General features: G+C 38.9%; 6 protein-coding genes across 7 annotated transcripts; 4 read left to right on the top strand and 2 right to left on the bottom strand.

Moving 5' to 3' along the window:
- Nucleotides 1-114: 114 nt before the first annotated feature.
- Nucleotides 115-3,447, top strand: LOC117792936 (ATP synthase lipid-binding protein, mitochondrial). The gene is made up of 4 exons (XM_034633276.1): nt 115-224; nt 817-920; nt 1,583-1,787; nt 2,400-3,447. The coding sequence occupies exons 2-4, from the start codon at nt 873-875 to the stop codon at nt 2,561-2,563; spliced, it is 417 nt and encodes a 138-aa protein (XP_034489167.1). The 5' UTR covers nt 115-224; nt 817-872; the 3' UTR covers nt 2,564-3,447.
- A 260-nt stretch (nt 3,448-3,707) lies between these two features.
- On the top strand, nt 3,708-4,606 carry LOC117790741 (G patch domain-containing protein 4). The gene has a single exon (XM_034630286.1). It carries the CDS (start codon nt 3,736-3,738, stop codon nt 4,552-4,554), a length of 819 nt encoding a protein of 272 aa, XP_034486177.1. The 5' UTR covers nt 3,708-3,735; the 3' UTR covers nt 4,555-4,606.
- Nucleotides 4,552-5,769, bottom strand: LOC117790740 (probable rRNA-processing protein EBP2 homolog). Its single transcript, XM_034630285.1, has 3 exons — nt 5,621-5,769; nt 5,477-5,560; nt 4,552-5,422 (listed from the first exon to the last, which is right to left on the bottom strand). The coding sequence occupies exons 1-3, from the start codon at nt 5,684-5,686 to the stop codon at nt 4,649-4,651; spliced, it is 924 nt and encodes a 307-aa protein (XP_034486176.1). The 5' UTR covers nt 5,687-5,769; the 3' UTR covers nt 4,552-4,648.
- Nucleotides 5,770-6,142: 373 nt separating this feature from the next.
- LOC117789955 (protein zwilch) lies at nt 6,143-8,505 on the top strand. Its single transcript, XM_034629171.1, has 5 exons — nt 6,143-7,287; nt 7,354-7,427; nt 7,490-7,988; nt 8,051-8,305; nt 8,369-8,505. Exons 1-5 carry the CDS (start codon nt 6,252-6,254, stop codon nt 8,434-8,436), a joined length of 1,932 nt encoding a protein of 643 aa, XP_034485062.1. The 5' UTR covers nt 6,143-6,251; the 3' UTR covers nt 8,437-8,505.
- Nucleotides 8,506-8,913: 408 nt separating this feature from the next.
- Nucleotides 8,914-16,823, top strand: LOC117789953 (chaoptin). The gene is made up of 15 exons (XM_034629169.1): nt 8,914-9,216; nt 9,966-10,202; nt 10,264-10,977; nt 11,462-11,637; nt 11,828-11,962; nt 12,041-12,269; nt 12,326-12,935; nt 12,994-13,124; nt 13,292-13,548; nt 13,620-13,761; nt 14,217-14,575; nt 14,636-15,059; nt 15,646-15,887; nt 15,943-16,129; nt 16,190-16,823. Exons 1-15 carry the CDS (start codon nt 9,214-9,216, stop codon nt 16,289-16,291), a joined length of 3,948 nt encoding a protein of 1,315 aa, XP_034485060.1. The 5' UTR covers nt 8,914-9,213; the 3' UTR covers nt 16,292-16,823.
- LOC117789954 (probable 2-oxoglutarate dehydrogenase E1 component DHKTD1 homolog, mitochondrial) lies at nt 16,701-26,589 on the bottom strand. Of its 2 annotated transcripts, XR_004617940.1 has the most exons (13): nt 26,379-26,589; nt 23,437-23,566; nt 23,136-23,316; nt 22,848-23,067; nt 20,664-20,825; nt 20,495-20,568; nt 19,668-20,435; nt 19,187-19,604; nt 17,768-18,091; nt 17,509-17,697; nt 17,319-17,404; nt 16,846-17,247; nt 16,701-16,777 (listed from the first exon to the last, which is right to left on the bottom strand). XR_004617940.1 is itself a non-coding variant. In XM_034629170.1 (12 exons), exons 1-12 carry the CDS (start codon nt 26,509-26,511, stop codon nt 17,143-17,145), a joined length of 2,790 nt encoding a protein of 929 aa, XP_034485061.1. In that variant the 5' UTR covers nt 26,512-26,589; the 3' UTR covers nt 16,808-17,142. The 2 variants fall into 2 exon arrangements, 1 of the variants encoding a protein (XP_034485061.1); XM_034629170.1 differs by lacking the exon at nt 16,701-16,777 and having other exon boundaries at nt 16,808-17,247.
- Between the last annotated feature and the right edge of the window lie 954 nt (nt 26,590-27,543).

Raw genomic sequence — 27,543 nt, 5'->3', positions numbered from 1 at the left:
TAATTTTAAAAGCTTATTGATGGCAAATGTGCCTTTTCAATTTAGCACTGGGAAAACCCTTAACAAATTTACATACACAAAGTTATCGAAAAGCGTTCATGCGCGCGTACGCCTTCCAGCTTCCCTTCCAATTCACCACGAAGTGGCCTCTTGTATGGCGATTGTAGGGTAAAGTAAAATTTCGAGTTCAATACGGTTCCACTGTTGTTAAGGGTTTGTTCGAAGTGAGTCCAACGGTGATCTTACGCTTACAAGAAAAATGTGATGTGGAGCACCCCCCTTCACCACCACCATCGCCGCCGCCGCCCTGCCTGCTGGTTGAATAATCAGTGGCCAATGAAAAATGCTGATAAATTATTTTCCAAATGCGAATTTTTAATAATGATCAAGTGCAAAAGTGTGACCAATGGATAAATGAGTGATTATATTATTTTCTCAAACGTGCTCAACAATGTCGCCATCTTGCGGCACATGCACACACATTCACAAAAGATGTCAAGAGAACTGTCAGTGTGTTACTGTGTGTCGTAGTGTGCGTGTGCAGATATCGTTGCGTCACTAGAAAAGTTCAACAAATCGAGAAAATCGGTGAAAATTTGAACAAATCAAGTGAAAAGTAATTACAATTTATTCAATGTAGTTAAATAGCGCGTTTGTTTTAAATGAAAACTGAAAATTCAACTGCTTTAGAATTACGTAACCAAAAGCAGCATTTTTGCAGGCGGGCAGCGGCATTTGGAGAAAGAATCAACTACACATATAAATAATCCCCATACATATATACTTACAACAAATCTACATCTATATCTTTTGCAGAGCTCCGTGCGCTTGCTTCAATTTTGTGCGAAACGCCGATTAAAATTCAATTCAAAATGTTCGTGTCGACAGTCTCTCGCATTGCCCCCGTTGCCAGGACCGCGGTAAGTACATAATATATATACAATAAATGTAGTTTTCAATGAGATCAAATAAGTTGTTTTTGCGTCCCAATAATTACATAATTTCTCATAGCCCAATTGATTTTGGTTGGTTGTAAAAAACGGTGTGGTGACTTTGAATTCCAATGGAAAACGCATACAGTTACATAAGCTGAAGGCGACTTTTGAGGTTATGCTCGGACTGATTGCAATTATTTTGATCAATGCAATTGCAAACAGTTTTAAACATTTTTAATAGTTTTTAAAAGCTTTTTCCCGATTTAATTGTGCAATTTAAAGGGCGGTTCAAGACAGTTGTAGACATTGTATAACCAGTCTCAGTAATTTTTATTGAGGTTAGAACCGGTGAAAGCTTTTCCAAGCCATTTTGTGTATACATATAAATTCACCATGGATCAAATGTTAAACTAATGTTAAATTAAATGGTCAGCATTCTAATGCAATGCAATCTAAGCACAATGTAAAGAAACCAAGACAGCCTGTTAAAATGACAACAACAGCAAAAACAACAACAACAAATCTAAATTGCTTAACGCATTGCATAACTTGGCAAATGTGACAACAACGAATTTTATCTCAGTTGAAACTCGAATCATTCTTACTATATATTGCATAACTTAACGTGTTATTTCTTTCAATTACAGCTCCTTGCCAACTCCAAGCAATACTTGCGACCATTGAGCAGCGCCGTCATCAGCCAGAGCCAATCCTTGGCTGCCCAGAACACAACCCCCGTTGCATTACTGCCACAGATCAGGTCATTCCAGACCTCGCCAGTCACGCGTGACATTGATTCGGCTGCCAAATTCATTGGTGCTGGTGCTGCAACAGTCGGCGTCGCTGGTTCCGGTTCGTATTGGTTGCATTTCAAATCTTCAGTCTGTCTGTTTTCCTGTCTTATTAGAATTATTTCATGTATTTGCCAGCTTATCATCTTTCATCTGTCATCTTCAGTCAGTTACAATCTAGCATCTGGGGCACACACAACGAGTATCTGATTACTCTTAAATACGCCCCGGGAAGGTCTGAGATTTGGTCAAAGCTCCCATGTTGGGGAGTTTCATTTCCTAGCAGGAAACTTGTGTAATCACAAGGCGAAAGTACCAGAAATGCTGCAATGTTGTCCTCGTGTACTCGTTGCATTGAAAACTTTCGTGGCCAGCAATTTAAGTGCGATGTGCTTGCTGCAATCCTCCCTTTAGAGGTGCGCAGAACTCAATTCAGACTAATCTGTGACTGACTGGCCAACAGATGAAAGGCGGCTCAAGTGCATTGATTCCCACTCATTTACCCACTTTCCACCTTTGCACACAACTCACTCACTACATTTACTGAGTGAGTAGTCTGCATTTAATTCGGCATTTGCCGAAGTTCATTAAACTATATTATATTACTTGTCTGTTCTATTTTATTAATCTATTGTCATTTTCTTTATCTTATTCTTGGCAACCAATACAACAGGTGCTGGTATCGGATCAGTATTCGGTTCCCTCATCATCGGCTATGCCAGAAACCCATCGTTGAAACAGCAGCTGTTCTCCTATGCCATCTTGGGCTTCGCCCTGTCTGAGGCTATGGGTCTGTTCTGTCTTATGATGGCTTTCCTGCTGCTGTTCGCCTTCTAAGCGTCGCTCCTCGTCCTTTTCTCGTGCAATTGTGTGTGCGTTGTGTGTGTGCGTGTGTGTTGTGCGAACGACATTTCATCAACACAGCGCAACACGGCGGCAAGGAGAAAGCAAAGTATAGAAGAAACAACAAACAACCAACATCAACGTTCGTTTTTCGATTATTAATGATAACTGATAGCAACAACATCCTGTGTACTATCTAATTATATAATAACAACAACATAATATATGTAATTTTGTTTTTAAAAAACATTCGAAATTGTAGTAATCGCATAAACACAAGCTACCAACAACAACGCGAACGAAGAAAACACCTTGATTTAAGTTTAAACAAAAAGAAGCAACTTGCTAATAAAAAACACTGGAAAACACTCGACTAAAGTGGTTAGAAAGGAGTAAAACAGTTGGCAAGCAAAACGAGTAACCGAATCGAAAAGTTGCGATTAATTGTAAAATTAAATTTTAATTCATGCAAGGCTTTTAGGTTCACACAGCCCCCATACAAAATCTACAATCAACATTCACTGCCACCCTACGGCCCCTTCAAGAAGTGAGAAGTCTGAGCGTGTTATCCAACTCTCTCTCTCTCCCCCCAAGGGCCTTGACAACGCTATCAGTCGAGGCGGCAGGTAGCACGTGCAAATTTCTTACACAATCAACATCCTGGGGCCGTGGCGTGTATGCAGCTGTGTGTTTCTGCTAATTTTGAATTTATGTGGCGCGTACTGATAACGTTTCTTTGTATATTTAAAGATTGTTTTCTTTTTGTTATTGCCACTTAATATTTATTTTCACGTTGAGTGTTTTCTTGGCTAGAGCAACACGAATATGAGAAATTTAAAAGATTGTGAAATAAAGGAAAAATGAATGCGTTAATGGAACAAAGCCAATTGTTTTAATACTTAGTAGTTATATTTAAATGGTTTGTACTTTCGGCAAATATAACGTGGAGTATATATATTTAAATATTCAATTAGAGGCGCTAAACGTTTTTTGAATTTAAAAATTTAATTTAACGCGCTCATATTGCAGCCCTGTCATCGCGTCAATTATCCATGCAACTCTGTCATTTTGTGCCATTCACCCGTTTGCGCATATATAACACGCTGTTTGTGTCATCGATAAATTTAAATTATGGTAACGATAACTAAACAAAGTAAACACATTTGATGGACTTCGCCAAGAAAATATTAGGAAAATATGGATGGAAAGAAGGCGACGGATTGGGAAAGAATAACAATGGCATTGCAGCTCCATTGAAAGCCAGTCTAAAGTTTGATAATGCCGGTCTGGGCGTTGATCGTGCCACAGAATTCAACGATCATTGGTGGGAACGTTGCTTCAACGAGGCGGCATCCAACGTGACCGTGAAAGTGGAGCAAAATGGTGAAGTGAGCACATCACGCAAAGCAGGCGAGGATGCTGTAGAAATCTCCACGAAAGGCTACTCTGCTCGTAAATTAAAGAAGGCCAAGGATCAGCAGCGAGAGGCCGAAGGTGGTGCTATATACGAACACTTTCTGAAATCGGCGCTACTTACCCAAAGTGGAGGTGAAGTGACCGACTCAGAACGCATTAAGCCAGAAGACATTGCTGTTTCCCAAGTCCACGTTATGACGGACGATGAACTGTTCAAGGCTTGCGGTGGACGAACCGCCCACAAAGGAGCGCGCCATGGACTCAAATTGAGTGGAAAACTGGCTCGTTTGGAGCAACAGGAGCGGGAGATGCTGGCCAAGCTGCAGGCCAAGCAAAATGAACCCCAAGAAGTAGAGCCGACAAAAACCAAGAAGAAGAAACGTAAAAAGGACAAAATAGAGCCAACAGAACTGGAGCAAGAGGAAGTGGCTGAGAAAGATACGGATGAAACCGAATCAACGAAGTCTGTTAAAAACAAAAAACGCAACATTGTGGAAACTGTCAATGATGAAACTACGGAACCTGTCAAGTCGAAAAAAAAGAAAAAGAAGCATAAGGAAACAGAATAGTTGCTGTACATACAAAATGTATTTAGTTATAATAAATCTATGTGGGCCATTTAAAATCTACGTTTGGTCACTTAATCATAAGCCTGATAATCATTTACTTTCTAGCCTTGGCCTTCATCCGACGTGATTTTCCCATTCGCTTGTTGACCGAGGCGCCAGCTTTGACTCCACGCTGACGACGTGTTGACTTCTCCGACTCTAATCCCGCCGCAGATGCCTTTGTGTTGCGCTTCATTCCCTTCTTTTTGCCACCGAATCCGAACTTTTTGTTGCGCAACTTGCGATTAGCTGCCGTTTGTTTTTGCTTGGACTCCAGTGCCTTGGCATCCTCCAGAAAGTCCAGATTCTTCAGCTTACCCTTGCGGAACTTCTTCAGTTTATCCAGCATTTCCTTCTTCTCCGCCTCACGCTGTACCTTCGTCTGTTTGGCCAACATTTTGCCCATTTTACGCTGCTCGCGAATTTGTTTGATCCGCTCGGATTTGGCCTGTCCTTGTTGCTTGGCCATCAGATTGGCGCGCACTTTCTGCATGTGTTCGTCGGACTTGGCCATTTCAGCAAAATAGTCGTCGGGTCGTCGTGTCTTAATGCCCATCTCATGCAGACGCTGAATACCTTCAATCACGGCGCTTTGTGCCTGCCGATGAAACAGCATTTCCCGCTTAAAGTCATTCAGCACGGGATCCTCTTCGGGACGCACATAGGGTATTTTGGCATTGCCCTTGAACTGATTGGCGCGCTTCTGTTCGTGTTTCTCCAGCTGCACAGCCAGCTCGGGTGCCATTGGTGCCAGGTTGTTTACCATGTCCAGGCGCTCCACCCATGGCAGCTCCAGCCGTATGGCCTGTGTCTTGGCCAGCAATTTGGTCTGCAAATGCGATTATTTATAGTACCATGAATGCAGAACACTCCCTCTACTTACTATATCATTTATTTTGTCGCGCTGTCCGCTGAACTCCACATTGAGACCGGGTTTTAAATCGCCACGCTCAAATGCCGCTTGCAACTAAAATTAAATTGATTATCTGAGTTTGAGTTTATTGGTATTTCTCACGGATTTACGTACCTCCGCATCAGAATTGTCATCAGAGTCAAATTCCGAGCCACTCTCTTGTAATTCAAAGTCAGACATTGTAATTAACTATTTAATAAATGAATTTGGTCATATGAAAACAATGTCAACACGTGCGCGGCTTGTTTCTTAACCGATGTTGCCCGCTTTTGGAAAAATTCCGAAGGTTCAGTCTGGCAACCTTAGTTATTAAATAAAAGTGCGATACTAATATCTCGCGGTATATCCAAAATGTACATTATGAATTTAGAAAGAATTTTATAATTTTGTATGAAATTTCTTGGGAAATTTTGTTTTTTGTTTTCTATTTTTAAGTTTTTGATTTATTTAAAAAAATTAAACAACTAGTGTGTGGGCTGTGTAGCAATCAGCTTTTGTGTGTCTTATGTTAACATTAATAGCTATTCTCACAAAAGAATTACTTATATAACTTAGTGAACGCTGTTAATAACAGTTGTAAGAAATGTTATGATTCGAATGCCAAATGCTGAGTTGTGAGTGTTAAGAAGAAGAGTTGCCGTTTGAATTGCAAAAAGTGTTTTGTTTGAGTATTTATTGCTGTTTTATTTGAATTGAATTGGTATTTAGTTTGCTTAAATTCATTTAAATTCGTTTGTTGCATGAAATGTCGAATCTTGCAAATATATACGCTGAATTGCTGCGCAAATATGGCAACAACTACACAATCACATATAGCCCGCCACCAAGTTACTTGGTTAGATTAATTGGCGCGCGCGAAGCTGGTAGCAAAATTATTTTCATGTACAATGAAAATCGGAGTGGTGTGATAACAACCACGCCCACTAAGTTGTTATTACGATCGGAGCGTCGTTCTTCATCGAATTCGGCACTTGATCTGACAGGAAGTCCATTGAAGGATGATTGCATTGTGGATGCAATTGGTGATCGTTCGCTGGACTTGAACATCGTTAATCGGAATCCTTGGAAGCAGGAAGAGGAGTATCATCGCGGTCAATTAGCTGATAAGGCGCGAGCAATCATCTGCACCGAGCATTTTCAGAAATGCGATGGATTGGGATCTGTTTGGTTCCTGTGCGACGGCAGCGATTTTGGCCACACTCTAATGCTGCAATATGAGTTTAATCCGACGCACTTCTCGCGCGGTATTGTCACCTACTCGGGTGTGCTGCCTTCCTACATGGTGACATCACAATCCCTGGTGCGACAGCATGGCATGGCTGCAGGCACTCCCCTGGAGACATACATTGAGAACTGCTACCAAGTGAATCCACACATGACGCTGCGGTTCAATTGGTCAACATCTGCTCCGCTGCCGCTGCTCGTCGATCTCAGTGCATGTAATGTAATCCTTAACCAAACGTTTCAAGTCGGTGAATGTAGTCCATTGACGGATGCATTTATGAATCAACTGCGGATTTTAGTATACATCCGAGAGGACATTGTTAGCTATTACAGCGATGAGAAGGCGGGCATTAACCGCGATCCTGTGTACCGTTGTGGCGGTGGCATTGACATGGACGAGCTGCGCGAGTCGATCAATAAAACAATGTCCGAAGTTTCGGGATTCACTGATGTCATTACGGACGGTAGCGCGGAGAACGACATTGAAGAGATTGTGGAGCAGGCCAAACTGCGCCGGCTCACCGATTTAACTGACAAGCTTTGGGAGTTACTTAAATGTATGAAAATCAATGCTAGATTACTTGATATTTCTTAATTAATATCCGCTGTTGCTCTCCCCACAGGTTGCTCTTCATACAAGGATCTGAAAATAGCCTTCAACATGCTCTTTCAGTGCGCTGTGCGCTGTAATATTGTGGTAGGTCAACAGATATCGTTAGTTCCACCTTTCCATTTGTCTGACACATCTCTTCATTGTAGAACATGCCTACCAACAAAAATCGATTGGCGGAAATAATCTCGAATTTGGCCAACAGTCGCTTGGCCATGCCATGTCTCAGTGGGGCAGAGCCCTTGGAATTGCTGCTAGAGATAGGTTTGGAAAAGGCTTACAAGGACTATGAGTTTATCTTTACGGAGAGTAAAGTCTGCAGCATCAGTTTGCTAAAAGGCGCCGGCACAGCAGCAGACCCCATCGATCCATCGAATGATCTTCCCAAGCTGCGTAAATCCCTGCACAATGCTGGACGCGGTGATCCTATGCCCAACGGTGCCGCCGGCATACGGAAGACATTGTTGCATCACAGTGGCACTGATAACAAGCAATCAGGCGCAAAGTTTCAGAATGGCGACATGTCTGGCTTTAAGAACAGCAGCTTTGATGAACAAGACAGCATGATGTCCATTTCCAAGTTATTTCAAATACATTCCACGCTGGAGCACATCTTGATGATACACATCAATTTGAATATACCCAACGGTTAGTAAAGAGATGCTTGTTTTGCTATATTCAATTGATTGCATTTGCTGTTCCTTTAATAGTGTACGCCGATGTCTGCACTCAGCTGTTGAGTAAGCCACCACGGCAGTTGGAGGGCATTGATGACCAGCTAAGCGATGTTGTGGAAATACAATTGTCGGCCCACTATGTGCGGGAACACTTGAACGGCAAGGATCCACACTCACGGCAAATAACAATGAAATCGCTGAATAAATTCAGGGAACTTACTACTACATTCTATTTCAATTTGGAAAACATTTGTCCACCCGAGCTGGCGCAATGCTTTCAATGCGATGGTAAGCTTAAACAGTCATTTGTCATATTAATAAAGTCAAATTAAGTATTTATTTACTTTCCAGATAAGGAACTGGTCAAGGAGCGTACATACCACGCGTGGCTGTATCGCAAAATTCGCACACTCAAATAAAGTAGATTCCATTGCAAATGTAATTGAAATAATTTGTATATAATATAATTATAAATATTTGTACAACAATGGTCGGATAGCTTGTTTTACAACCCGCTTTTCACACGGCACGCCTCGGTGCAGACCCAAAATCATGCTAAACGAATTCCTACAAGTTTTAATCCGTGCAGTGGAGACTTTGACTGGGTACAAGTCAGGCATGAGTATTGCCTTGGCTAGGCTTGGAAGGCTTGAAATCTTTGGATTTTGATAGTAAGCACCTTCCGCTAACCAATTTGCTTATGTTTTGCTTGCTATATTCTAAACAAAATGCAAAGCGAGGAAATGCCAAATGCGAGCAGCCAACCAGGCGTAAAGTAATGTTATAAATCGGACCAAGTGTGTGCCCAATGGCCAAAGAGTAGTAGGTGGTGGCCATAAAGAACATCCCAAAATGTTACAATCCAATTAGCGACTTGCGCCACTTGGTCGGTTTGCCGTAGAATGCTTAACCCGATTGATTTTCAAGTCTCAGACGTGCGTGGAACGCGCTGCGGTACGGACGTGTTTGAGGTGCCTTAGTCAATTCATAGCGAAACGAAAGCAAATAGCCAAGAAAAATAGGAATATTTGGCTTGGGCGCGCACGTTCGAAGGCTTTAAAGTGACGCACATCCTGTGAAGGAAAGATTATTAAATTTAGTCGCTGTGCAGCGATTTCGCAGACTTCGAGACATCCTAATTGAAATTAACTTGTTTTAAATGCCAATTATCGCGTCTGGAAAATCCAATTAACGAAATGGTGTGTGTGAAATAAATTAAATAAAATATTAGTACATAATACAAATTTCGAATAACTTTGAAAGGACTACATAAACAGAGACAATAAAAACCATTCAAATTTTAAGTAACATTAAAAAAACTATGTTCATAAATACTAGGAATAAGAAGCTATGATTTTTCTGACCACGGTTAATTTTCTTTGGAAATAGTAATATACATATTTATTTCATTTAATGTTTTCTTAAATAAATATCCTTTTTAATCCTATGATTCTTTAAAACTGTCTGTAGTCTCTCCTTTAATTGTTTTACAAAGTAATTGGTTAAGGCAATTTAAAAAAAATTATTTCTGTAATTTAACCAAAACAATATTAAACGATAGTATGAATTAGATATTTTATTCAATTGACTGTTTAAAATTTTTCTTTTAAAATTTTGGTATACTTCGTATTAAAAATCTTTTAGATCATTAAAATATTAATCTATGAATTCTTATTATAAAGAAAAATAACACTTAAGGACATTTAATACGGCAACTTATAGCCTTAAAAGTGCACGGGTTGAAAAATGTAAATGAAAAGAAAACCAGTGAAAATATGTGAAACCCCACAACAGTCTTTGCTATTCTGCCTTCCTTCTCTCCAGGATGTTCTAGTCTCGCATAGGAACAAAACGTTTACAAGCAATGATATTTTAATCTGTGAATAGTGTGATGCATTTGACTCGCCAAAATCATTTTTTCAAATTATTTTGGTGTTCTTTTTTTTAGGGTCTCGAATTTTTCTTCAAATTTGGCTATGCCTTTTTAACCATAACGCTGATCATCATGATCTGGATGTCCTTGGCGCGTGCCTCGATGTTCAGTCGGGAAATGGAAGAGACCCACTATCCGCCGTGTACTTACAATGTGATGTGTACGTGTTCCAAATCTGCAACAGATCTCGGCATTGTGCATTGTAAGAATGTGCCGTTTCCCGCATTGCCGCGCATGGTTAACCAGTCCAAGGTAAGTGACTAGGATTCCCAGAGCCACAGGGATTACAGTTGAAAGGTCCGATTTCTGCTAGGTTTTCATGCTGCACATGGAGAATACGGGTCTGCGTGAGATTGAGCCGTACTTTTTGCAGTCGACGGGAATGTATCGATTGAAGATTTCGGGAAACCATTTGACTGAAATACCAGATGATGCCTTTACCGGACTGGAACGTTCATTGTGGGAGTTGATTCTACCGCAGAATGACCTGGTCGAGATACCCTCAAAGTCCCTGCGTCACCTGCAAAAGTTACGCATTCTGGATTTGTCCCATAACCACATAACAGCTATACACCACGATTCGTTTCGTGGCTTGGAGGAATCACTGCAAAGTCTAATTCTGGGCGATAATTGCATCTCAATGCTGCAGACGCATAGTTTTTCCGGCTTGCTGAACCTGGAAATCTTGGATCTGAGTGGAAATAGTCTTTTCGAGATAGATTCAAATGTTTTCATCGATGGCATGCCTAGGCTAACTCGTCTCCTCCTCACTGACAACATTCTGTCGGAGATACCCTACGACGCACTGGGTCCATTGAAGAGTCTACGCACTCTGGACATATCTCACAATGTTATATGGTCGCTGAGCGGTAATGAGACTTACGACATCAAGGCCAGCACCAAACTAAATCTGGACAATCTACACTTGGAATATAATCATATTGAAGTGCTGCCTCCGAATTCCTTCAAGTACTTTGATACCGTTAATCGTACCTTCTTTGATGGAAATCCCATACATACACTGCGAGTGAGTGAGTCTAGCAGGGACCGTAAATAATGATTATTATTATTTTTTAAATAAAAAACACCAATTTATAATTGTCCTAAAAAAATGATTGGCCCTACAATTTCTTTATAATTTTACAATCTCTGCATTTTCGTAATCCGCAAATTACTGTTGAGATTTATTTTGAGCGAAAAGAATAATAATCATTTTTGATCCTCATTTTTTATTTTTATTTTTTTTAATCAATAATAATGATTAATTTTAATTTGTAATTTCTAGATCAAAAATACTGATTATTTTTGATTTTTATTTTATTTTGTCAATAATAATGATTATGGTGTAAGTTTTATTAAATTACTCAAAACTAATGATTATCTTTGATGAAAAACGTACAAAATTTATATATAATTTAAATATAATCATTTTAAAATATAACATATAAAGATTACGGTCCCTGGAATCAAGTTTGATTGGTTTGACATCTATGTAATACCATATCTTGTAGGATGATGCTTTTAAACCAGCTCGCATTCGTGAGATCTATATGAGGTATTGCGGTCTGACGAATATCTCACCTGTCGCCTTTGATAGCCTGGTGAACAGTTTGCAGATTTTGGATCTGTCTGGAAACAACTTAACAATGTTGCACCACAAGCTGTTCAATAATTTCGATGTCTTGAGGTAAGTGGTTGTAGACTCAACCCTAATCGGATTGTTGGCGCCCATCTATGTGGGGCTTCAACAAAGTGTGTGACCTGCTTTTGAAACGGAAACGTGACGAATAGGGAAATGAGGCGATGCAAGAAATAAGCAGCTATGCGAACCCAAATAACCCAATCCCCCCCTTTCTCTCTCTCTCTCTCGTTAACAGGGTCATCAGTATGCGTGACAATAAGATCAAAATCCCGAAGCCCACTGAAACCTTTAATGCCATGCATTATACACTGCTTAAACTGGATCTCAGCGGCGATCGCAATGATCCGACCAATCTTCAGACTCTGCGCAAGTAAGTGACCCCAGCACAAGTGTCCTGCTCCCCACACCCCTTACCCCAGCAAACTGTTTTGTATTTATTTTCAAAAAGTATGACCAGAATGCGAAACATGCGATCGCTATCAATATCGCGCATGGGAACCTCCTCGGTGGGATCCGAGGACTTCAAGGACTTTGGCGTTGAGCTGGAGGATCTGCAGATAACTCGAGGCGGTCTGTCCGGCATACAGTCCCATGCCTTTAAGCATGTGCGTGGCCTGAAGCGTTTGGACTTCAGCGAGAACGGCATCTCCAGCATTGAGAATGATGCATTCCATGAAGTTGGTTTAACTGATTGTTAAGATTTAGTCTTGCCTTAACCTGGTTATGGTTCTAGATTGGTCACTCCTTGATTTCGCTGAAGATGTCCCATGGTTATTCGGGTAGCGCCTTGCCTGCGGAGGCTTTAAGGCATCTGACATCGCTCCAGGAGCTGGACTTTAGCAACAATCATATAAGCAGCATGAGCGATACTAGCTTCCATTTTCTGAAGAATCTACGACTTTTGGAGCTGCACGATAATCGCATTGAGCAGGTGCTGAAGGGCACCTTCCAGGGCGACATACACTCGAAGCTGGAGGAAATCTCACTGCGTTTCAATCATCTCACATCGATCTCTCAGCACACATTTTTCGATCTGGAAGCACTGAGAAAATTACAGCTGGATGATAACAAAATCGACAAAGTGGAACGACGTGCGTTTATGAACCTGGATGAATTGGAATACCTGAATCTGCGGGGCAACAAGCTCAATAACTTGGCCGAGGAATCCTTTCAGAATCTGCCTAAGCTCGAGATACTGGACATGGCTTTCAATCAGCTGCCTAATTTCAATTTTGACTACTTCGATCAAGTTGGAACTCTGTCCAATTTAAATGTCAACGTTAGCCACAATCAGATCCGGCAACTGATGTCCAATTCCTCCTGGAGTGGACGCAATGAGCATGGTAAAATATTGTTTAAGTTCGATTAAGTATAAGACATTTGAAAAATATATCCTTTCAGGCGGCATGTATCACTCGAATATTAAAATCTTGGATCTCTCCCACAACAACATCTCCATAATATATCCTGGCTATTTCCGACCTGCTGAGATCTCTTTAACCCATTTGCATCTGGGTTACAATTCACTAATGGTTGGTTCTTTAATTTCAACATTTAAAAATTTTAAATTTCTAATATTATTTAAAATAATTTTTTTTTTCAAATTCTATAATTTTTGCTATCTGAAATAAGAAATTTTTTTTTTTGATTTGACTGGCTTACAAAGTTTTAAGTTTTACAAATTATACCTACGTTCCAGAATACAACTCGAGATGTGTTTGGAAACATGCCGCATTTGCAGTGGCTCGACCTGAGCTACAATTGGATACATGAACTGGACTTTGACGCCTTCAAAAATACCAAACAACTGCAGCTGATCTACTTTGATCATAACTACATGACCGATATACCACAGGATATCTTCAAGCCCGTTCAAGGACTGCGCATTGTGGACTTCTCTCACAACAAACTGCGAGGTCTACCCGATAATCTCTTCTACAATGGCGGCATGGAAAAGTGAGTATTAGAAAAGGATTTGTAGGGTATGTTAAAGGTTTTTTAATGGCAATTTGTATTTTTATTTACAGATTGGATGTCTCGCACAATATGCTTCTGAAGATACCATCGTCTTCGCTCTCCAGCTTGGCTGCCTTGACGCTCTGCGAGTTGCATTTGTCCAACAATTTCATTTCTACTATACACAGCATGGATCTATCGAATAAGTTTAGGGTAAGTTCTCAGATAACCGAACCTGATCCTTAAAATCTTGTATTCCTCAAAACCAAAGCAGAATATAATTTCTTTCATACAAAAAAAATTGTCCTGAAAAACATTTCTTATTTTTATATTTTTTTATATTGCGCTATATTATTATAGATTGTAGCAGTATATAAAAATTAATCATTATAATAAGTCGAAATATTTAAAAATATTTAGAATTCTAGTTATTTTTTAAAACTTTTTTTTAAACTAAAATCATTTATTTCATACAAAAAAATTTGACCTGAAAAACATTTCTTATTTTTATATTTTTTTTATATTGCGCTATATTATTATAGATTGTAGCAGTATATAAAAATTAATCACTATAATAAGTCGAAATATTTACAAATATTTAGAAATTCGAATTATTTTTTAAAATATTTTTTTTTTTAATTAAAAACTCACTTAATTTTTTATTTCAGTCTCTTCGCTATCTGGACATCTCGTATAATTATTTGCTCCGCATAGATGATGCCGTGTTTGCCACAATGCCAAAGCTGGCAGTCTTGGATCTCTCCCATAATCGCGATCTCAAGGTCATGGATAAGTCATTTATGGGCTTGGAAAATTCATTGATTAAACTTGGTTTGGAGAATGTGTCACTCAGCACAGTGCCTGAAATACGCTTAAAGTATCTGCGAGAGTTCCGACTGGGCTACAATGAACTGCCCTCCATTCCCCAGGAACTGGCACATAACATGAGCAATCTTCGCATGCTGGATCTCTCAAATAATGATTTGACTAACGTTCCTCTAATGACACAATCGCTGCCACATTTGCGGTGAGTCTATTATCGATTTATCAACTGATATCAACATTTTAGCTGATTTCTTTTTTATAGCCGGCTTATGCTCTCGGGAAATCCGATTACCTCGCTCAACAACAACAGCTTTGATGGCGTCAATGAGGATCTTGAAATGCTAGATATATCCAACTTCCGTTTACACTACTTTGAATACGGTTGCCTCGACTCTTTACCCCATTTGCGTTCCCTTAAACTGACTGCCTATTCGCACGTGGAGCACTTTAACATTGCCCAATTGTTGCGTCATCATCACAACATACGGGAACTTTGGATTGAGGCACCTCAACCTTTTACACGCATCGTCAAAAAGGGATCGGGACCCACACAGGAAATGCAAACTGTACAGCTTGGTATGCCAACAGATCTGATGCGAGAGATGGAAGGACATCTTCCTTCGAAGCTGACTAATATCACCTTCAGTGGACCGCAATTCACGAATCTCCACGAGCGTATACTACGGGTGAGTCTTTTTGAAATATCATTATTATTATTATTATTTTCTTTTTTTATTAAAAGAACACCAACTTATAATTTTCCTAGAAAAAGTGGTTCACAAAAAATCTTTATAATTTTACAATCTCTGCATTTCCGCCATTTTTAAATTTCTAATTTTTAACTGATAATTTACGTATCACCAATATTATGGCATATCCTTATAAAGGAATCACAAAGCTAATTTTTTTACTAGTACTAATTTTTTTTCCAAATAATTACACAGAGTCCGTAAATTACTGTTGAGATTTATTTTGAGCGAAAAAAATAAGTCATTTTTGATTTTTATTTTTTCTTGATCAATAATAATGATTATTTTTTGATTTTGTTCTTTTTATATCAATAATAATGATTATTTTTGATTATGGTGTAAGTTTTACTAAATTTCTCAAAAATAATGATTGTCCCTGATGAAAAACATAAAAAATTTGACTTCAATCATTACCAAGTAATTTTTATAATATAATTTATAATGATTACAGTCCCTGGAAATAATATTAAAGTTAAGAGACATAAGATACACTTTTTCACCACTTCTGTTTTCCTTGTTTTAGGGCATGCGCTCTCCTTATCTCTATATGCAACTGTTTAACACCTCGTTGCAAGCACTGCCTCCAAACTTCTTCAAGAACATGGGAAGGGTGCGGAACATTTCACTGGACATACGTTACAACAATCACAACTTGAAGAAGATACCAAATCCGAATACTGGTGCAGTACCTTATCTGCCAAATAGCGTCTTCCTAACTGATCTTAAGATGTCACAGACGGATCTTAACTGCGATTGCGATTTGGGGTAAGCTTTTTAGCAGCGATTTAGTTGACAATCACTTAATATGACATTGTGCTAGATGGGTGGAGTTCTGGCAACGCAAACGAAGGCAATACATCTGCTCCTCGCAGACCTGGACCGATACAGTTTTCCGTACATTTATGAATTCACCGTGTCAGGTTTACGGACGTCACAACTGCGACGATCATGATGACGATCTTCGCGAGACGCATTGTGATAACAAAGGCGGTCAACAGCTTTTGGAGGTTCGTAATTGGAATTGCCTTCATTTCTATTATTTATGATAATTCAAATTATATTTACAGGCCTTGAAATATGATCTTGAGTGTGGTTGGGATAGTGGCAACTGCAAAGAAACTGCCATGGTTATAATATCCGTATGCCTAGCCTTTGTGTTCTGGATGTGACTTCTGTACTTTGCATATAAGACGTCCACCGACTTTTATGATATTTTAGAGCAAGTTTATGGCAGGCAGGTCCTCTAAGTTGGTTAGTTCCTGGTAACTGCCTAGTTAATGGATTTTGCCTGACCATCAACGATATAATTTAAGCGTGATGAGACTTTTTCTTACCTCGTTTTATGTTCTTCAAATCCCTTTTAGCACTGATAACCCAACAAGTTGACAAGTTGCTTTCCAATCTTTAGAGTCCTTTGGTAACGCCTTATATGTAGGAATCCTCACCTCACCTCACCTCACCACATACTACACACCATTTAGTATATACCATTTTTTAGCACTTAACTCAGTTTATATTAGTTTAATACTCGAATTAGATTTTTGTATTTTATTGATGAAATCTCTATAGTAACCATCTATTAAATCCTCCGATTTATTATTATATACATACTTAAGTAAGGTCACTTCGCTGCTTAAACAATTCCAATTGAAAGTCTGTAAAATGTTTCATAAACATAATAAATATTTACGGTAGGTTAAATAGACTTTTCTTTACTTTATACCTGTTTCAAAAAATTGCCTAGCATTAAACCTTGGACTTTTTATGGACAAGTTTAAAGGTTAAAATAGGAATTGATGTACACTGGACACAATGCCAACAAACAATTAAAAACTTTGCCATAAAGTTTTGACTTTTCTCTTTTTTGTTTCATACGCTGAATTATTATGTAATGCCACATGGAAGTTTTCGGTGCCGCCTTCCACGCCGTATCCACAATTGTTTTTTCCTGTTTTCCTGGGTTTTATTGAGCTAAAGTACTTTGTGATGCATGGAGTGAGGAGGGGTCGGTGGCAGCTTACTAAACTTCAAATGGGGCAGCAACAACCTCTTCAGCTTCCCGTCTGTGCACTTTGCCGATGCCAGTGGCTGGAGTTGGTGCCTCGGAGCGACCGCAGTACTGGAGCTGTGTGTGTACAAGTTGAATGTGGGTTATGTATGACTCGGTTAGAGTGTGTGTGTGTGTGTGTGTCCTACCTGCTTGCCAATTAAATTTTCAAAGCGTGGCCGCACAAATGTCCAAGCTCCCATGTTGCGATGCTCCTCCTGGCTCCACACGAAAGCTGTATAATTGGGGCAGAGCAAGAGGGCAGGTGGTTAAGGCAGTGTAAGCGTTGGCTGTTTGGTTATTAACTTGTTTCGGCGCCAGTTTATGATGTGAACTTACATCGCACGTTACCGTATTGCGCCAGTTGTGCTCGGAGCTCCTGCACGGGGAAGGGGCAGAGGGATTCGAGGCGCACAATGGCCGTGTCGTTGGCCTGACGCTTCTGACGCTCCTCGGCCAGGTTGTAGTAGTGCTTGCCGCTGCACAGGATGACCTTGCGCACCTGTTCCGGCTGCACAGTGTTATCACCTGCAAGGAAGAGTGAAGAAGGAGGTCAGTGAGCAAGGAAAATCATCCATAAAACGAGCTGCAAGCATACCAAGCACATTGTAGAACATTGTGCCGGGCTGGAAGTCCTCATGGGTTGAGGTGGCTGCCGAGAGACGTAGCAACGTCTTGGGTCCCACAACCACCAATGGTTTGCGGAAGTTTCTGGCGAGCTGTCGACGCAGCACATGATAGTATTGGGCTGGAGTTGTGGGGTTAACCACATGCACATTGACGGCATCCCCGTCAGGTGCGGTTTCCTTGGAGTCGCTGAGCTGCAAGAAGCGCTCCATGCGGCAGGAACTGTGCTCCGAGGCAACACCATCGTAACCATGTGGCAGCAGCATGACCAGTGCATTTGAGTCCATCCATTTGGCTGAAAGATTCAGAACAAATCAGCAATTTACTCGAGCTTCATTTCTCTCTCCATACACTCAGAAAAAAAATCAAGAGTTCCGTTCTTAAACAGGCCATTTTCAAGTACAAACGATCTCAAAAGCTGTCTAACTTCGGAATTTTTAAAGTTGAGAACAAAAATCTTATTTCAAGTTCGGTTTTCGCTAGTACGGAAATCTTAAAATTAAGTACGTATTGGGTTTAATTCAAGTCTGAAAAAATTGAAAACACTACTTCAAGTACACAAAAATCTTGAACTTAACTCAAAATGTACCTGTTTCTAGCACAAAACATTGTCATTATGAATTAGTTTTAATCTTAAAACAAACACTAGTATGTGTACTAAAATTATTCAAAATAAAAAAATTAAATACCATTTAATAATAGAGTATTTTCGTGGTTAGGTGCTGATTTTACCAGCGATCCAATCTTAAGGTCATATTTGCGTCGCCAGAACCAGTTGAGAATTCTAAGGCATGACAATGAAAAAGAAATATCCCAAAATGTACTTGTTTTTAGTAAGATCTAATTTTTAACTTCCTTTCAATCTTGAAAAAAACTAAACTAAGTACAAAAAAATCTTAAACTAGTTTAGTACAAATAAATTAGTTGTTTCTGGAGGTATCTTTTTGAGACTCACGGATTATATATTTTCCATGGTCTTATAAATACTGACTAAGTTTGGATAAAATCGGACTACTATTTCGGATAGCTGTCATAGGAATGTGAAGTCAGAATTCTAAAATTAAGATCGATTCATGCTTAATTCAAGATGCTTAGTACACAGCAGTCTTAAAATTTTAAGAACGAAACGGTATAAATTCAAGTACGGTCGTACCTTATTTTAAGATGGCATATTTTTCTGAGTGTACAAGTATCCTAGCGAGACCCACGGATTATATATTTGCCATGGTCTTATATATTCTGACAAAGTTGGGTTAAAATCGGACTACGATTTCGTACAGCTGCCATAGGAATGAGAAGTCAGAAATTTAAGTTTAAGTACGATTAATACTTAATTCAAGATGCGGTCGTACCTAATTTTATTATGACATATTTTTCTCAGTGTACTCACTTTCGCCAGAGACTATGAAGGCGTCAATTATGATTTGGGCACCATTGGCAAAGTCACCGAATTGAGCCTCCCAGATAATCAGGTTCTGTGGATTATCAATGGCCATGCCATACTCAAAAGCCAGCACCGCCTCCTCCGACAGAATACTGTGGGCCAGTTCCAGTTTGCCACCGTTGCCGCCCTCCATGTGGTTGAGCGGGATGTGCATATCGTTGGTCTGCTGATCCACCAGCATGGCATGGCGATGGGAGAAGGTGCCACGACCCACATCCTCGCCACTGATGCGCACATTGTGGCCCTGATACATGAGGCTGCCAATGGCCAATGATTCCGCAGTGGCCCAGTCGATTTTATTGCCGGCTTCCAGTTTCTTTAGCCGCCCTTGGATGTGAGTCTTCAGCAGATGCGGATGCACATTCTATAATTCAAAGAGAGTAGTTGATTTCGAGTTGAGACTTGGACAAAGCACAGTTCAACTTACAAAGTCAGCGGGGTAAGTCACACTCTGTTGGCCAATCCAGTGGAGTAGACTGTAATCCAAGCCTGTATCCCAGTAGGTAAGTTCGCTAGACGGCGCCGAAGTGAGTCCAGCCCATTGCTTCTCGAAGTAGGAAGGAGGCGGCTGATAGGTTGGAGCCAGTGCCAATTCCTCACCAAGATGAGCAAGATACTTTTCACGCAGCTGATTCGCTTGCTCCGCGCTTAAGACACCTTGATCCGCCAGCTGGGCGGCATAGAGATCGGGCACAGACTTGCGCTGATGAATGATCTGATAGATCAAGGGATTGGTAAAGGTTGGATCATCGACCTCATTGTGACCCCAGCGACGGAAGCAGTTCAGATCGATGAAGATGTCCTTGCGGAACTCGCGTTGATAGCGCAATGCCAAATTGGTGACGCGAGCAACAGCCTCGGGATCATCGCCATTGACGTGGAAAACCGGGGCCTGTATGGACTTGGCCAGATCGGAGCAATAGGCAGTCGAGCGTGCACGCTCAGCAGGCGTGGTAAAGCCCACCTGGTTGTTCACAATGAGATGTAAACTGCCGCCGACTTCGAAATGCGGCACATAGGCCATATTGAGGCACTCCTGATTGATGCCCTGTCCGGCAAAAGCCGCATCGCCGTGCAGTATCACATTGAGCACGTGCTGGCCAAAGGGCCGAGCCTTGGCATCGCTGTTGAAGGCGCCTTCTCCACGAGTTTGCTGCTTGGAACGTGTCTTGCCCATGGCCACCGGATTAGCTGCCTGAAAGAGCAGAATAGTTTGAATCCTGTCTGAATTATAGACAATGTTTAAAGACTTACCTCAAGATGTGAGGGATTCCGAACCATGCTAAAGTTAATGCTCTTGCCAAGCACTTGAAGCTGTTCGGAAACATCTGCAGAAGATGTGAGTTTGATTAAATTACGCATACGCAGCATGTGCCCCTACCCCCACCCACCAAACACCCAAAAGTAAGAAAGTTTCACTTACGGAAGTGACTTATGACGTCCGACATGGCGTCGACGTCGTCGGCAAACTCCGATGTGCCGCTTAGTTTGCGAAAAACTTTTGCCGGGCGCATGTTGAGCATTGCCGCTTGCAGCGAGGTGCGTCCTCGATGGGGCATCGCCAGCACCACGTGCTCGATGTTCGCTGTTGTCATTGTTGTTGTTGTGTTTGTGGTTTTCACCATAGGTGGTCATGCCAAGAAAATAATATTTTGGTGGAAAATCATTTAAGTGCACGTATAATATATATACATTTAAGTATAAGTTTTCTGTCTCCACAATGTGAGGAAACAGAAATGAGACTACAGTGGGTTCCAACAAATATGAGCCACTTTGTACTTCGGAAAATTAAAAGTTAAGAAATTACTTTTCTTTGTTGGAATACATTAAAAATGGATAAAACACTCCAATATTTAAAATATCCTACTTTGTATTTATACTTATCATAAAAATTCGTAATAAGTTTGTCAAATCTAAGCCGATTTTCTTGCAAAATGTCAATTTGGCCTTTATTTTTGATTCAGCATCAAAATTTAAACAGTCAACATATTTTCATCACTGTCAATTTTTTCCATAAGGAGAAATCCTTGACGTTTTTTTTTGAAAAATTCAAACTGTCATAGCCTTGTCAAATCTTAACCGATTTTCTTGCGGAATGTCAATTTGATCATTATTTGGCCTCTATTTTAATTCTGCATCAAAATTGGAAAAGTCAATTTTTTTTCCATCACTGTCCATTTTTTCCATACTTTCCCCATGAGTCTCTACATGAAAAATTCAAACTGTCATAACTTTGTCAAATCTTAGCCGATTTTCTTGCGGAATGTCAATTTGATCATTATTTGAACTCTATTTTGAATCTGCATCAAAATTGAAAAAGTCAATTTTTTTTCCATCACTGTCCATTTTTTCCATACTTTCCTCATGAGTCTTTTTTTAAATTCAAACTGTCATAACTTTGTCAAATCTTAACCGATTTCCTTGCGGAATGTCAATTTGATCATTATTTTACATGTATTTTGAATCTGCATCAAAATTAAAAAAGTAAATTTTTTTACATCACTGTCCATTTTTTCATACTTTCTCCTTGACAATTTTTCCAATAATTCAAACTATCATAACTTTGTCAAATCTTAACCGATTTCCTTGCGGAATGTCAATTTGATCATTATTTGACCTCTATTTTGAATCTGCATCAAAATTGAAAAAGTCAATTTTTTTTCCATCACTGTCCATTTTTTGCATACTTTCCCCATGAGTCGCTTTTGAAAAATTCAAACTGTCATAACTTTGTCAAATCTTCACCGATTTTCTTGCGGAATGTCAATTTGATCATTATTTGACCTCTATTTTAATTCTGCGTCAAAATTGGAAAAGTCATTTTTTTTTCCATCACTGTCCATTTTTTCCATACTTTCCCCATGAGTCTTTTTTGAAAAACTCAAACTGTCATAACTTTGTCAAATCTTAACCGATTTCCTTGTGAAATGTCAATTTAATCATTATTTGGCCTCTATTTTAATTTTGCATCAAAATTGAAAAAGTCAATTTTTTTTCCATCACTGTCCATTTTTTGCATACCTTCCCCATGAGTCTTTTTTGAAAAACTCAAACTGTCATAACTTTGTCAAATCTTAACCGATTTCCTTGTGAAATGTCAATTTAATCATTATTTGGCCTCTATTTTAATTCTGCATCAAAATTGAAAAAGTCAATTTTTTTTCCATCACTGTCCATTTTTTGCATACCTTCCCCATGAGTCGCTTTTGAAAAATTCAAACTGTCATAACTTTGTCAAATCTTAACCAATTTCTTTGTGAAATGTCAATTTAATCATTATTTGGCCTCTATTTTAATTCTGCATCAAAATTGGAAAAGTCATTTTTTTTCAATCACTGTCCATTTTTTGCATACTTTCCCCATGAGTCGCTTTTGAAAAATTCAAACTGTCATAACTTTGTCAAATCTTAACCGATTTCCTTGCGGAATGTCAATTTGATCATTATTTGACCTCTATATTAACTCTGCGTCAAAATTGGAAAAGTAATTTTTCTTTCCATCACTGTCAATTTTTTCCATACTTTCCATACTGTATAAGTTTTGAGAGCATTGTTGCTATTCAACAAAAGCTTTCTAAGAGTAAAGCTTCTCCTCTGGAGGGACTCACCTTGAACGCTGTCGCGTAGAAGCTGCCAGAAGAAGGCCAACATGGATTCGGCACCCTCGCCGCTATAACGTTTGACCGTGGGAAATTTGAGGGCCATGAAATTATCCCATGCCTGTGACTTAATTAGCAGCTCGGCGATTTCGCAACGCTCCGTCGACTGCAGCTGATGTTCGTTTAGTGTCTCAAAGTTGCGGGCCAGCCATTCGCGCTCCTCGATATCCTGCTCGGAAAGGAGAACGGGCACAGTTGGGTCTCAGCTATTTATGTAGTCATTATATGGCTGCTTACCTCAACATAGGCAAACTCAGCACTCGCTGCGCTGCTGCAGTAAATGTCCTTAAGCAGCTGCTCCAACTGGGCAACATTCTGAATATTCCGGCCATCCGTGGGAGCATTTAAGAGGTTGGCGGTGCGCACCGCTTGCTGCGTCTGCAGTCCATAAAATGCGGGATTTAATTCCTGCAACTCGCTGTCCACGCGCCCAGTTGACAATACAAAAGAAGCAAAAATATAAATATAAATTATACGTTTCTTGTGCTGGGATTGAGCTGGGTTGTTGGGCTGCTGGGTTGGGTCTGTTCTTACTTACCTTTCGCTGTTGGGCTCTTTGATGCTGATGGGATTTACGGCAGCCAATTTGTGTCCGTGCTGGCGAAAAGCCTCGACCCAGCGATAGACATTGCCCTGCGAGTTCCTTGCCTGCTTCACCTCCTCCGCAACTGACAATAAAAAAACACATGCGTAAACAATATAAATTTTCTCTCGCAGTTATAAATTATTAAAAAAAAAATGCGAATACGAATACGATTTCTTTTTGTGCATTGCCACATTGAGCGGCCTTTTGAATTTATTGGCATTTTACTTTTATAGCATATACTTGGGTAACGGTCGAATGCTTGACCTCAGTTTGGCGAACATCCTTAATCCTTAATTTCTCTTGTTTCGACTCTTTTATAACCCCAAATAATAGTTGATATTATTTCATTTATTTCAACGTATTTGTTCAGGATTAATTTAATTTGGATTTTATTATTAAAGTAAAAATAAAATTAGCAGTTACAATTTAAAATTACAGACTTAAAAACGTATATATTATAAATATAAAAGAGTATTTAACCTTCGGTGACATAAAGCATTTATTTATAACGATTTGGTATGTGTGAGATATGGCTTTCTGTTCCTTTTATTGGGCTTTTTTATGGTGTTTTATTTTTCTGGGCCAAGCCGTTGATATCTCGATTCTACTTAGGTGTTAATGTGCCAAAGTATTATGCGGATTGCTTCTAAATAAACGTAGGGATCATTGACAGTTGCCTAGTCAGCTTACTTGAAAATGCATTAATACTTGATTTGCTTAACAATTTATGCAATTCCTTTGACAATATTTCGGTGATAAATCAATTTGTTTTACGCAGAACTCGGCATTAAATAAAGGACATGCATGCGACTGCTGCTGAGAAAGGAATACATTGAATGATGAATTATTTTTGTGGCGATATATTTCAACAGAAGCGTGTAAATATTATTGAGCCGGCATCGAAAATAGCCATTGGACAATAAAGTATGAGATGAAGCCAGCAAAGAAGGACAGTGCACAGGAAGGATGCGACTGAAATCAAAAGAGCGTCCGAAGACAAGACCAATACCAGGCTGATTGGGATGTCAAGTGAATTAAAATGGAACAAAGGCACATAAGCTCATAGAGTTCAGCTCACATCTGATGTCATCAGTGATGCCAACTACCAGCCACAGATACAGAAAAACTGAACAGAAAAACAAACAAAAGGAATAAAAAGACAAAAATAGAGGACAGATAAATCGTATAAAAGAAATACGTTTACTTTAATAAGTGTTCATTTCTTATACGTTTTATTTTTCAAACATAATCTTGAATATTTTTGCCTATTTTTTCTGAAGTTGTTCTTTGCCTGATTAAAAGAAAATTGTAATTTATTAAACAAAATAGATTTCCAAATAGTGCAAGACTAATTTTTTTTTGCTTAAGTAACTTTAAAAAGAACAGATCTGTCCGAAAAGTTGTTAAATCGACAACACTGGATGTCATATAATACTCTGGGTATCAATACCATGTTGAGGCCCAACAGCCGTAGTTTAAGCGTTCAAAGGGACTGGCAACATGGATGTCTAGTGCACTCAATGTTGCACCATAGGTGGCGATTATTGGACAGTAGCAATTGCTTGCTCTTCATCCATCTCACACCTTTTCTCTCACTACTCGTTGACTTGCCTATTAATAAGAACTGGCATGCTGCCTGGTGATAAGGCTCCTACTTCACGTCCCAGCCTTGTTGCAAATTTGCAACACAATTGTGTTGCAACTAAGCCATGAAACCAATTCAAATTTTTAGCCTTTGTTTGCTTTGCTTTAGCAATTTTGTCTGCTTCGTATGTTGATCGACTCCGGGTAAATTTTCGTTTACTTTTCTTCCTATTCTTACAAATTCAAAATATATTTCATATGAAATTATAGTATTTTCAGATGTTAAAATATCTATTATATTTTGATTGAAATATAAAATTATGAAGTAATAATTAATTTAAAGTAAATAAAGGATGATTTATTTATGCCTCTTTTAAAAACATAATTAGATGACGGATTTTATATTATGAACCGACATTTAATTTTTTCATAAGATAATTTCAGAATCAACATTTGTATTTATATATAATTCCTTATAGTTGAATTTGTAATATATTTCGTATTTTTGATAATATTTTAATTAAATATTTTTTTTAGCTTTTGTAATAAAACTTGAAAAGAAGATTTATATAATAATCTTAAATTGAAAATTTAAATTATTTTGATTTTAAATAACTTAGTCTGATTAGATAAAATATAAGAGTTAACATGTCGCTTAGAATAAAAATTCAAATTAAAAGTAAAACTGTTTTCAGAATGTAAATATTATATTTAAAAATTTGATATCTGCGATTCTCCTAATTTTTATATCATTCTATTCAGAGTTCATATTTTTCAAACTCAACATTTATTTGCAATTGGTGTTGTAAATAGAAACAAAATATTGTTATACGACTCCAACAGGTTGCTTCAAACATGTTGCAAGTGCGTATGAATATAGTTTGACATTTGCATGGTTCCAGCATGTTTGAGTGAGACTGCTGCTGTTTTTGTTTTCATAGTTGTCCACAACAATTCATTTGGTTCTGTTGTTGCTTTTATGGTTGTAGGTTGAAGGGTTTGTGGCTTCACTCAAACACGCAGTGATAAACTGCCCAGCGGCAACAAGAACAGTTTGATGGGTCAGCAATGTTGTACTCGTACATTGATTTACAACTACACTTGTTTATTTCTGCTTTAAACGATTCCACTGTATGTTTGCTTGCCGTTGGACTTATCACAACTGTTTGTTATTAATGATTGTTATCTCAACGACAGGCAACTTTATAATATTAGATTAAAATGGCACAGATTAAACGACTTAATTTTAGCGCAATTCACTTTCAGGTATAACTTTATAAGTAACTTGTTAGCAGCTTGTTGTTGCCTACCTTCGAAGACACGCTTGTCGATGGGTCGATAGCCCCAGACGCCTTTCTTGCTGTGATAGCCGCGTTGTGGGCGTGTCTGTCTGCCCAACAGGCCGGCAAATTTACTTTCCGAACTCACAAAGTGGCGTAGCATTTTAGTTGCTTAATTTAATCAATGATATTATAACAGCAGCTTCACACTCCGGCGTCTTTTCCGTTGTCAACTGCAGCTGCTCGCTTTCGACCCAAAACTGAAATTCATTTCATATGCTTCAAATCGGACCCCCTGGTATTAGCAGTGCTGATAAGCAAACTGATCAGCAGACCGAGCTGAGACAAGCGATCAATTTCACTCTATTTCAGACGCGCTCTCTCTCTCTCTCTCTCTCTATGAGTATCTCTCTATCCAGTATATTGACCCATTGAGTCAAATGGAAAGTCGGGAGCAGTTGCTCTTTGCATTTCTTTGTACGTATTTATAGCGTCAATACGTGGGTAGATCTTCTCATCATGCTTTATTTTCACTTCTACTTCTGTTTGAGCATGATTTCAATACACACAAATAATAAGTTTTGTTCGATGCAACTTAAATGCTAGCACTTCTGTTCTTTTGTCTCTTTTGAAAATTTAATTTTTTGTAACATACTTTTAGGCTGTATGTTTAAATTTATTTCTGACAACAAAAATAGATGTTGATTTCCCTGCAAATTGTTCGCACCTTTTTGTACAGAACTTTTTTTAAGTATGATTTGGTATAATTGGGTCTGTTTGGGCTTTAAAGTTTCGGAAGTGAATATCTCTAACCTGTTCTAATTTAATTTTGCAAATTGAATTTAATTTGGATTGTTGAATTTAAGCCCAATCAAGTGAGGAACGATAATTTTGAAATACTATACTCAGCATTAACTCTACGTGAAAATGTTCATTTCCAAAGCAGGATATTATCATGATTATTTTTGATGAATTTGGTACGTTCAAAAACAACTATTTCGGTAAAAGGATCTATTTCAAGTGAATCAAGTTTAAAGTGTTTTTTTATACTAATTACAATATACGGAGTTGATTAAAAGTAAAAACTTGAGATTTAAAATTTTCAATTTTCAAAATTTTGGTTACGGAGTTATTCCCTGATTTTAAGTATTTGATTACATTGGATCTCTCTGTGGAAATGCCCGTAATGAGCTTA

The sequence above is a fragment of the Drosophila innubila genome (assembly GCF_004354385.1).
Source record: "Drosophila innubila isolate TH190305 chromosome 3R unlocalized genomic scaffold, UK_Dinn_1.0 2_E_3R, whole genome shotgun sequence".
Lineage (NCBI taxonomy): Eukaryota > Metazoa > Arthropoda > Insecta > Diptera > Drosophilidae > Drosophila > Drosophila innubila.
The sequence above is the reverse complement of the archived record's forward strand: the minus strand, read 5'-3'. Positions and strand labels throughout refer to the sequence as shown.

Excerpts from the sequence above, each read along its gene's own strand:
- LOC117792936 (XM_034633276.1), top strand. The coding sequence starts at position 873 with ATGTTCGTGTCGACAGTCTCTCGCATTGCCCCCGTTGCCAGGACCGCG. Across the intron at positions 921-1,582 it reads CCCCCGTTGCCAGGACCGCG|CTCCTTGCCAACTCCAAGCA; the intron begins GTAAGTACATAA and ends TTTCAATTACAG. Across the intron at positions 1,788-2,399 it reads AGTCGGCGTCGCTGGTTCCG|GTGCTGGTATCGGATCAGTA; the intron begins GTTCGTATTGGT and ends CCAATACAACAG.
- LOC117790741 (XM_034630286.1), top strand. The coding sequence starts at position 3,736 with ATGGACTTCGCCAAGAAAATATTAGGAAAATATGGATGGAAAGAAGGC.
- LOC117790740 (XM_034630285.1), bottom strand. The coding sequence starts at position 5,686 with ATGTCTGACTTTGAATTACAAGAGAGTGGCTCGGAATTTGACTCTGAT. Across the intron at positions 5,561-5,620 it reads ATGACAATTCTGATGCGGAG|TTGCAAGCGGCATTTGAGCG; the intron begins GTACGTAAATCC and ends ATTTAATTTTAG. Across the intron at positions 5,423-5,476 it reads GCGACAAAATAAATGATATA|ACCAAATTGCTGGCCAAGAC; the intron begins GTAAGTAGAGGG and ends TCGCATTTGCAG.
- LOC117789955 (XM_034629171.1), top strand. The coding sequence starts at position 6,252 with ATGTCGAATCTTGCAAATATATACGCTGAATTGCTGCGCAAATATGGC. Across the intron at positions 7,288-7,353 it reads GCTTTGGGAGTTACTTAAAT|GTTGCTCTTCATACAAGGAT; the intron begins GTATGAAAATCA and ends CTCTCCCCACAG. Across the intron at positions 8,306-8,368 it reads GCAATGCTTTCAATGCGATG|ATAAGGAACTGGTCAAGGAG; the intron begins GTAAGCTTAAAC and ends TTTACTTTCCAG.
- LOC117789953 (XM_034629169.1), top strand. Across the intron at positions 10,978-11,461 it reads ATCCCATACATACACTGCGA|GATGATGCTTTTAAACCAGC; the intron begins GTGAGTGAGTCT and ends CATATCTTGTAG. Across the intron at positions 13,549-13,619 it reads TACAATGGCGGCATGGAAAA|ATTGGATGTCTCGCACAATA; the intron begins GTGAGTATTAGA and ends TTTTATTTACAG.
- LOC117789954 (XM_034629170.1), bottom strand. The coding sequence starts at position 26,511 with ATGCTACGCCACTTTGTGAGTTCGGAAAGTAAATTTGCCGGCCTGTTG. Across the intron at positions 23,317-23,436 it reads AAAGAGCCCAACAGCGAAAG|CGAGTTGCAGGAATTAAATC; the intron begins GTAAGTAAGAAC and ends GCGCGTGGACAG. Across the intron at positions 17,248-17,318 it reads AAAATTTAATTGGCAAGCAG|CTCCAGTACTGCGGTCGCTC; the intron begins GTAGGACACACA and ends GTACACACACAG.